The following is a 10,873-nucleotide window of genomic DNA, read 5'->3' as shown; positions in this document are numbered from 1 at the left end:
GACATTGTCATACTGTAAATTGAAAACAAAATTCTTTTTTGAGCTGCCTATACTACTATACAGCTAGGATTTTCTGGGGCGCAATATTAAAAATAGCTTTTTACGACTAGTAATGACATCCAGTACCGCTACTTTCCTAATGAAGCCCTCCTAAAGATAAATACACAGCCTCCGGCGTTTGTGAACTTAAATGTTCGGACTGGCAGGATATATGCAAATGACAGACGTGCAGAGGGCTTGCTAACAAAAAAGCGATAGGTGAAAGTTGGATCAAACTTCGTCGAACAGCTCCTGGATAGTAGCGATTCACTACCCATGCTGTCTAGCCTCGAAGTCCTACACCACGCTCCGGAGGAGACGAGGCTTAACCTCTTAGAAGACAATGAAACTACCAGACACGCGTACTTGAAAAAAGATAATTTACTCAACGATCAACCTGCCGTCACAGTAAGTTGTTTTATAACTATTTATTGTGCCTAAGTTAGCGAAAGTTCGACATAAAGTATTTGGTAGGTAATTATTCCAACGGGCTTTAAGTTCAAGTAGCTCTGCTTTATAAATTTTATACAGTAAAGTTACTTCACTATTTTATAAATTATCCTTACTTTCGATCTGGTGGACTGTTAGAAAATTTTACTACTAACAGAGATACAAAGTGAGCGTTACATATAGAAAGGTTGGCTACCCGTGCGCTAGACCACCACAGTTCCACCCAATTTCACTAGCCCTACAACGTAATTAGGTATTCGCTGACTACGTACCTATCTATGCAAGTCGCATATCAATAAATGTCAGCAATGCCGGGAGTTTACGCGAGTTCCGTTCTTCTTGAGTGGAGAGAGAGAGAGAGAGAGAGAGTGGTATGTGTATGTGTGTGTGTGTGTGTGTGTGTGTTTAGTTTGGAGCTTAAGGGCGTTCATCGCCGAGGTTATCAGCACCCTTGCATATATAAAAAAAATCAACAATGGATAAAATTGTTGCTACACAGTGAGGAGAAACCTATAAATGACACTCGTTCACTCACTCCCACCTGTGGGGGGTGGAAGCTAGCCGTCCAGTGACCGTTGCCAGTCCACCGTGCCGAAGTGGGGTGTATCTGCCGCACAATGACAACGACGACATTTGTAACTGAAGATTAATAAAGTGTGCCCTACAGAACGTTGTCAGGACCTGTTCTCGCTGCCAGTGGACTGCGGACGTTCTACTATCCTCCACTGCGTGACGTCCAAAGTGCAGCTTACAGAACTTCTTTCTGGGGCGAGTGAAATTGTTGCTTGTGTCTTGATGACAATCATGCAGTCCAGAATTAAGGGCATCATAACGGCAGAGTTACTTCTGTGAAGCCGGAAGAACCAATCGATGTTTCCCAATGCAGGGGTAATTCTAGGGATCAGTGGTTAGAACCCATGCGAGGTGCACAGTGTAATTTACTTGAGCATTCTGCCCCTTTTGTCGAATAGTGGAAATTGTTTGTATTGCATGTCATCATTTTGGCCATATGACAAGATAATGCAGGGAATACGGGTGGCTGATAATTAGATGTAAGAAATGTGTGTTGTAGTGTTATCGATTAAGAAGTGTTCTGTTCTTGTTACTGTGGGTTTGCTATTGTTGAGTTTATAAAATATGAGTAAGGGTAGTGGGGGAATCAGAGACTAAGGTGTCACCGATCTGGACACTGTGCAGTCGTTACCTAATGAAGTACCACGGTTCGTGTGGGAAATACATTTGCAAATAATGAACTGGCAGCGAAGAATGAGGAGTTGGGATCACTAAAAACACATTCTAGCGGTAGACGCAGCCATTGCAAACCTTGTTATTGCCTTTTCCGGTAGTTAGTCTGACGGTGTGCTACTTATGGAGGATCTCTTGTCATCGGTTAACACAGGAAGTTGGCGGACAACAACTGTAGCAAACAGCGAGCGCTGAAGTGTGATTATTAAGAGGCCTACTGAAGACATAGAAAATTTTGGAGACACGATTAGGAAAATTAATGTGCGCACATACGAATTAACGCAAAATGATGAGGCGAAGAAGGTGTTGTTACAGGAAGCTGAACAAAGGGCATTCAATGCTCTCCCGAGGAGTGTAGACCCGGAAATGTCTAGGAGGGTGTGACCTGCGGCACCTAATAATAGAATTTGAAGAAACTGTTATTGTAACATGGGTAACGGATAGACCAAGGGCCTTTTCAGGAAATATAAAATGCTTTAATTGTGGGTGTACGGGACAGTGCCGTCAGCCACGGAACAATAGCGTTGTAATTGATCATCAGCAGTATTATGGGAACAACAATAGAAGTGGTCTGGATGCTAACAAGCACTCGTTAAACTCAAAAGAGTGTCCCAGATCCGCCAGAAGGTGTTCGCAATAAAAACAAACGCAGGAAATACGAATGCAGCGGCGAAATGTGCCACAGTGGACGTAGTGGATGAGAAAAGATATATGTTACTGTTGGACACGGGGGCGCATGTATAAGTGGCCTTGAGAGATTTGGTGGGTAGGAGACAATGCGACAGATTTCGTTTTAATTTTCGTAGCGTGGAGGATAATGATATGTGGCCACTGGGGTCGCTAAAGGTCAATTTCCAATTGGAAAGAACAAAGTTCAGGCAGTGTGTCTCATGTAAGCGAGGGCTATAGCATGATTTTCTGCATCTGCATCATGTCTTAACTGACCTACAACGACGTGTGGTGGAATTAGTCGTAAGACACACTGCCATGTCGTCAGTGTTGATGCGTCACAAGGAGCGTCTGTCATACTAGACAACACAGTTAAACTGCGAATAACGACATTAACACTTAATTTGGACGACTGTACTTTGAGTGACACGTATAAATCGCTGTGTGTGAGTGTGAAGCCTGACTTACCATCGAAATGCTCGAGGGTTGTGATACGGCATGTTATTTAGTGAGACGCAGTATTGTGCGTGGACAGGAAAAGGTTGGATGCAAGGAAATGCTCATTAATGTCGATAATTTTGGCGCTGAGGAGGGCAAGCTGTTAAAGGGAACGTTAGTGACACAGTTATAAATTCCGGAGGAGGAAAATTGTTTCACAGAGGGAGTGAGGTATGAAAATGCACAAGGCATCGCTTAGACTGCATTGAGTGGAAAGGTTAAGCATTTGAGGGGAACAGAGAGGGCGCAGATGGAAGAACAGTTGTTAGAGTTTCAAGAACTGCCTGGGTGCATGCTTTCAAATAGCAGAGGGCAGATGTTGCAAGAAGAAGAAGCGTACCACTGACGTCAGGGCGGTGGTCTGCTGATGGACCGCCAGCCACTGTCCGGCCTGAAGTCAGCAAGGCAGGGTGGCAACGCGAGTTGTGTCCCGCTGGGGCGAAAGCCAGCTGTCTGCTGCCCATAGCCAGCCTGCCGTGCCAGAGTAGGGAGTGGCTGGCTCGTATTAGGAGATTATGAAATCGTTTCTCTCGACCGTCAGTCTGTCACTGGGCCTCACCAGTTCTCCAGTCTCCTCAGTCATTCGGACCCTAGAATATAAACTTATTCATATGACTTATGAATCTGGTATTGGTATATTTCGTAGGAGATCATGTTTTTAATCACATATTACGCTAGTACCGAACCACGCCACCACAAGCGCCATCGACAATTTTAACAAAGACGGTTCCCCGCACTGCTCTGGGGCGTGCTCGCTGTTTGCTTTTGTTCGAAGAATCAAAGTCTGCGACAGCTGTGAAACTTTACTTTCATACAAAGTACGTAGAAGATCCTCAGACTAGGCCTATCATTTATAAGGGGCAAATGTGTTTCATTGAAATTTGATAGTAAATTTGTCCTCAGAGGACCAACATTTTATGATCATAGACGGAAATAAAAAAAAGACTTTTTCTACACTTTCTGGATCACTGATCGATTCGCAACCATGTTGCATCTTGGGACACTGTATAAGCTAGAACATTTCTTCAGGTCGAGTGCATGTGACCCATGACATTGCAGAGAAAGTCAGGCAAAATTTCGTTGACACATTGACAAAAGCAACTCGGCGTGGTTCTCACGAGCTGGCCTCTTTCATGTGTTTCTTTGGCATGTGGTATGAAAACAATTACATCAGAAGCCCTACAAATCAACAATAGCGCAAGAATTGAAAGACCCTGATGGGATTGTTCCCAAGCACTTTCGTGGAGAAATATTATTTCGTTAGGATGAAGTCTGAGATTTCACTGGAAACATTTCTTTTACTGATGAGTTGATTTTACACTTAAGTGGTAAAGTAAATGAACACAACTGTAGGAATTGCAGCGATGACAATCCATGACAAGTCTTTCGACATGTAGTGACAGCCCAAATTGAAAGTACACTCCTGGAAATGGAAAAAAGAACACATTGACACCGGTGTGTCAGACCCACCATACTTGCTCCGGACACTGCGAGAGGGCTGTACAAGCAATGATCACACGCACGGCACAGCGGACACACCAGGAACCGCGGTGTTGGCCGTCGAATGGCGCTAGCTGCGCAGCATTTGTGCACCGCCGCCGTCAGTGTCAGCCACTTTGCCGTGGCATACGGAGCTCCATCGCAGTCTTTAACACTGGTAGCATGCCGCGACAGCGTGGACGTGAACCGTATGTGCAGTTGACGGACTTTGAGCGAGGGCGTATAGTGGGCATGCGGGAGGCCGGGTGGACGTACCGCCGAATTGCTCAACACGTGGGGCGTGAGGTCTCCACAGTACATCGATGTTGTCGCCAGTGGTCGGCGGAAGGTGCACGCGCCCGTCGACCTGGGACCGGACCGCAGCGACGCACGGATGCACGCCAAGACCGTAGGATCCTACGCAGTGCCGTAGGGGACCGCACCGCCACTTCCCAGCAAATTAGGGACACTGTTGCTCCTGGGGTATCGGCGAGGACCATTCGCAACCGTCTCCATGAAGCTGGGCTACGGTCCCGCACACCGTTAGGCCGTCTTCCGCTCACGCCCCAACATCGTGCAGCCCGCCTCCAGTGGTGTCGCGACAGGCGTGAATGGAGGGACGAATGGAGACGTGTCGTCTTCAGCGATGAGAGTCGCTTCTGCCTTGGTGCCAATGATGGTCGTATGCGTGTTTGGCGCCGTGCAGGTGAGCGCCACAATCAGGACTGCATACGACCGAGGCACACGGGGCCAACACCCGGCATCATGGTGTGGGGAGCGATCTCCTACACTGGCCGTACACCACTGGTGATTGTCGAGGGGACACTGAATAGTGCACGGTACATCCAAACCGCCATCGAACCCATCGTTCTACCATTCCTAGACCGGCAAGAGATCTTGCTGTTCCAACAGGACAATGCACGTCCGCATGTATCCCGTGCCACCCAACGTGCTCTAGAAGGTGTAAGTCAACTACCCTGGCCAGCAAGATCTCCGGATCTGTCCCCCATTGAGCATGTTTGGGACTGGATGAAGCGTCGTCTCACGCGGTCTGCACGTCCAGCACGAACGCTGGTCCAACTGAGGCGCCAGGTGGAAATGGCATGGCAAGCCGTTCCACAGGACTACATCCAGCATCTCTACGATCGTCTCCATCGGAGAATAGCAGCCTGCATTGCTGCGAAAGGTGGATATACACTGTACTAGTGCCGACATTGTGCATGCTCTATTGCCTGTGTCTATGTGCCTGTGGTTCTGTCAGTGTGATCATGTGATGTATCTGACCCCAGGAATGTGTCAATAAAGTTTCCCCTTCCTGGGACAATGAATTCACGGTGTTCTTATTTCAATTTCCAGGAGTGTATTTATGCATCGAGCAAGAGCGAAGTTTACGGCACATTTTGTTTCCGAGAGAAATCAGAATATAGTCTGAAAAACCTTTTAATTCCAATGAGGCAGACAAAATATATATGCTAAGACACCAGCGTCTGCTACTTCCTCCATAACCGCTTCTGAAGTAAGTGGATTGAGTCGAGTTTTGCCGATTGCATGGCCAGACGTTCAATGGATCTGAAACTTATCGAATTTTTTCTTGTAGCGTTCCATAAAGAATTCCCTGTTTGTTCTAAAAATGGTTCAAATGGCTCTGAGCGCTATGGGACTCAACGTCTGAGGTAATCAGGACATCACACACATCCATGCCCGACGCAGGATTCGAACCTGCGACAGTAGCAGTCGCGCGGTTCCAGACTGTAGCACCTAGAACCACTCGGCCACCACAGCCGGCCCTGTTTGTTCTATTCATGTTGTATTCTCTAGCAGATATCAGAGCAAGAATCTACTCTGTAATGAAACAGACTGCAGAGAACCTGACAGGAAATCGATTTTAGATTGGATGTGTGCCTCATTACCAATGGAAGTAAGATTAAATGTGTTTAGATATAAGAGGTATGTATTGGAATGGAAAATTATATTAACTAGTGACAATGACTGTGCACTCGAACAACGAGTTTACGTCATTTGTTGACATATTGGATATTATCCATCTTTCCTTGCACTTTTTCTACTTTTCTGAGGATCTGAACTATCTGGTACCTATTGATCTGATGGAATTACATTTTACTGTAGATATATGAGTCTCAACTTTTATCTTCGATAACGCCAGAAGCTGAAGCAATGAATCAAAATTTGTGACACAGCCAGGACTTGAATCCGGGTCTAGTAGGCAGATGTACTAGTCACTACATCACTATAATCTTACGGCTACCACACCTGCAGAGACTAACATAGTGCAATGCCCTCCCTAACAGAAACTTCTGTTCACACCTTCAGCCCATTTTCCCCTTCTTGGGTCTGTATTGAATTTTGTGTTATGGGGGCGATGGACAACAGCACTCCATGCAGCTGTGGTAGCTACAGTGTTACGGGGGTGTAGTGATTAGCACAGCAGCTTAGTAAGCGGGAGGCCTGAGTTCAAGTCCCAGTTGTGGCGCAAATCTTAACTCATTGCTTCAGCTTCTACCCTTTATCCATTACCTGTTTATCAGAAGACAAATACTGTTTTGGCCGGACGACATCTGTCGATGGCGGCAGGAAGCGCTGGCGCCAGGGCCGGAGTGCCGACTTACCCAGCATGCCGACGGGGAAGTGCGAGGGCGTCTCGCGGTTCTCGATGACGCTCTGCGTGACCACCCAGACGTAGTTCTCGCCTGTGATCTTGAGGTCGCGAGCAGCCTTCAGGATGTGCACAGCCTCCTCGCGCGTCGAGTAGAGCAGCATGACGCGCGACTCTGAGTTCACCAGCTCCTGCAGGTCGCCCGGCTTTGTCACCAGAATCGTGTTCAGGATGTTGAACCTGTGGAATGAGGGCCACGTGCAGCTGACCGCCTCATAGCTTGCATATGTGACAGTGGGCGCACGAAGCACACAGCCAGCATTAAAAGTATGTAACTAATGCAAGGGCAAAGCGAAGTCATTAGTCTACACTGTGAGTAGAGAATATAAAAAGATAGTTATTTAAGTGACCTTGGCAATGAGGAGGGCGTGCTATATTTGAGGCTGACAACGAAAAAATGGCGGTCTATCGAAGTCATCATGTAAACACTGTATAGCCAAAACATAATGACTACTACAAAATTGTTGAGACTTTCGTGGCCACTTGTTGACAAACTGCCTATTGGCTTCTGTCTCGGGTTCTTCGGCCGACGTTCATCTAATGATTTTTCTGACGTTTCGCCGGCACGAGTGGTTGGCATTGTCAAAGCTTCACCCTCCATTGCCGGCAATGGAGGGTGAAGCTTTGACAATACCAGCCACTCGTGCTGGCGAAACGTCAGAAAAATCATTAGATGAACGTCGGCCGAAGAACCCGAGACAGAAGGCAATAGGCAGTTTGTCATTATGACTACTGGCCACCGCGACGTTGGATGACACCTGGTGGCGTTGAGGGAACGTGACGCTGTAACAGTAGTATGTAAATTGAGCAGTCACGGGCGGCGGATCATTCCAGTGAAGATACGGGCTGCAAATGGGGAAATCCACTGAGATAAGCGACATTGACAAATGGTAGGTTATAATTACGCAGAGCCTGTGAACGAGTATCACGAAAACAGCGAAGCTGGTTGAATGTTCACGTGCTACTGTCGCAAGCATCTACGAAAGAGGTAGAAGCACAATGAAACTACAACTACGCGCTAAATGTTTGGAAGTCCACGACTCTTCATAGAAGTGGCATCTTTCACGAAAGAGCACAATGCTGGTGCATGCACAAATGTTTCGGAGCAAGCTGTTTATCTTATTTGTACGTATTGAATACGAAGCTCCGCAACGGACCACTCCTATGTGTTCACTTGTTGACCCGTCAATCGTCAATTACGACATCGTCAATTACGAATACGGGGCCATCGGGATTCGTCCTTCGATCAATGGAAACGTGTCGGCTCTTCCGGTGAATCACATCTTTGCTACACTAGGTCGCTGGTCATCTCCACAAACGCCGTCATCGAGGTGAACTGCAGCTAGAAATGGGAGCGTGCCAAGGATGCAGACTGCTGAGAGCAGTATTATACTATGGGAGATATTCTTCTGCGCTTACATGGGATCTGCAGTGGTAATAGAAGACACGCTGGCAGCTGCGAACCACCGGCATCGCTTCACGCTTGATGTCTTCCCCGACAGCGATGTAATTGTCAGCAGTGTGATTGTCCGTGTATCGGAGCTAGAACCGTGCTACAATGGTTTAAGGAGCATTATAGTGTACACACTTTGATGTCTCAGCGACCAAATTCGCCTATGGAACCCATCTGGGTCGATGTTGGGTGCCATCGCCGCGTACGCAGGTCAGCGGCCCGTTATTTACTCCAGTTACATGACCTGGGCGTGGACATCTAATACAAAATACTTCTACAAACCTACCAATAAACTATTGGACCCGCGTTACATAACCTGTGCGTGGACATCTAATACAAAATACCTCTACAAACCTACCAATAAACTATTGGACCCCTGGTTTGCTGAATCACTGATGTGCTTCGTTCCAAAGACGGACAAACAAGCTATTAAGCAGGTGGTCGTAATGTTTTGGCTGATCAGTGTATGTTATACTGCAGCGCTAAAGAAACTGGTATAGGCTTGCGTATTAAAGTACAGAGATATGTAAACAGGAAGAATACGGCGCTGCGGTCGGTAACGCCTATACAAGACAACAAGTGTCTGGCGCAGTTCTTAGCTCCGCTAGAACTGCTGCAACGGCAGGTTATCAAGGCTTAAATAAGTTTGAACGTGGTATTATAGTCGGCGCACGAGAGATGGGACACAGCATCTGCGAGATGGCGATGAAGTGGGGATTTTCCCGTACGACCATTTCACGAGGGTACCGTGAATATCAGGAATCCGGTAAATCATCAAATCTCCTACATCGCTGTGGCCGGAAAAAGATCCAACGACGACTGAAGACAATCGTTCAACTTGTTAGAAGTGCAGCCCTTCTGCAAACTGCTACCGATTTGAACGCTGGGGCATCAACAATTGTCAGCCTGCGAACCATTCAACGAAACATCATCGATATTTGCTTTCGGAGCCGAAGGCCCACTCGTGTACGCTTGACGACTGCACGACACAAAGCTTTACGCCTTGTCGGTTCTCCTCAACACCGACATTGGACTGTTGATGACTGGAAACATGTTGCGAGGTTTGACGAGTCTCGTTTCAAATTGTATCGACAGGATGGGGACAACCTCATGAATCAATCTTTTGTATGTCCATCCTTTTAGCAGGAGGTCTCTGAGACGACGGCTGTTTACCATCGTGCCAAATAAAACCACCTACAGCCGTCCTTATGATTTTATTTTATTTTCTCGCTACCAGTTTCATCGCTTCAGTGCGTCATCTTCAGGCTGTTTTTGATGCGGTACAGGTTGATATGATCCCCATGCATAACACATCACTTGCCAGCATTACTGGATACGCAGATAATCTTAAACTTACATGTCAGCACTCCAACCAGCAACTCATGATGGGATTCATGAATCAATGGACCTTGCATGTCAGCAGGGGACTATTAAAGCTGGTGGAGGCTCTGTAGTGGTGTGGGGCGTGTGATACATGTAGATACGACTCTGACAGGTGACACGTACATAAGCATCCTGTCTGATCACCTGCGTCCATTCATGTCCATTGTGAATTCCGACGGACTTGGACAAATCCAGCAGGACAATGCGGTATCCCACAGTCATTGATACAGAGTGGCCCCAGGAACACTGTTCTGAGTTTAAACACTTCCGCTGGCCACCAAAATCGCCAGACATGAACAGCATTGAGCATATCTTGGATGCCTTGCGAAGTGCAGTTCAGAAGAAATCTCCACCCCCTCGTACTCCTCCGGATTTATGGAGAGCCCTGCAGGATTAATAGTGTCACTTCCCTCAAGCACTACTTCAGACATTACTCGAGCCCATGCCACGTCGTGCTGCGGCACTACCGCGTGATCGAGGGGGCTCTACAAAATATTAGGCATATGTACCAGTTTCTTTCGCTCTTCTGTGTATAAATGTCAATGTTTATTCCTGCGCGCAGAAACGGCTGAACGGATTTGGAAGAAATTTAGAATTGAAATATACTCTGAATTAATAATAGGCTACTTTTAAAAGTGTGTGTATCACAAGATATTTATTGTTTTGAAGAATTTAACGAGAAATGTGGGAGAATAATTACTCTTAAAAAAAGCTATTTGCTGTTTGACTTTTGAACTAAATCGTATTTGTGAAAATGCTCTTGTAGTTAAATATATCCTACATAACACGATTCAACATAATGAATTAAATGGTTTTACGAGGGTTGTTGAGAAATTAAGGTGCTATCGGGTGCGAAATGGAAACCATTGTGCAAATCCGATGAAGCTTTGGACAAAACTGTTGGGCAATGTCTCTAGTACGCCCTTCGATCACGTCACGTCGCTCTTTTCAGTTCTTAGCGCACAGTGAGCACGTAAACATGC

The 10,873-nt window shown here is 46.6% G+C and overlaps 1 protein-coding gene across 1 annotated transcript in view; it reads right to left on the bottom strand.

The window, feature by feature from the left end:
- Nucleotides 1-6,897: 6,897 nt before the first annotated feature.
- LOC126252565 (glutamate receptor ionotropic, NMDA 2B-like) overlaps nucleotides 6,898-10,873 on the bottom strand; it is a 423,608-nt gene continuing 419,632 nt past the window's right edge. Inside the window, exon 4 of the mRNA XM_049953466.1 lies at nucleotides 6,898-7,234. Coding sequence (XP_049809423.1) covers nucleotides 6,898-7,234 — 337 coding nt within the window. The remainder of the gene's footprint in view (nucleotides 7,235-10,873) is intronic.

The sequence above is a fragment of the Schistocerca nitens genome, chromosome 4, assembly GCF_023898315.1.
Source record: "Schistocerca nitens isolate TAMUIC-IGC-003100 chromosome 4, iqSchNite1.1, whole genome shotgun sequence".
NCBI lineage: Eukaryota > Metazoa > Arthropoda > Insecta > Orthoptera > Acrididae > Schistocerca > Schistocerca nitens.
Note: the sequence above shows the minus strand (reverse complement) of the source record. Positions and strands in the feature narration are given on the sequence as shown.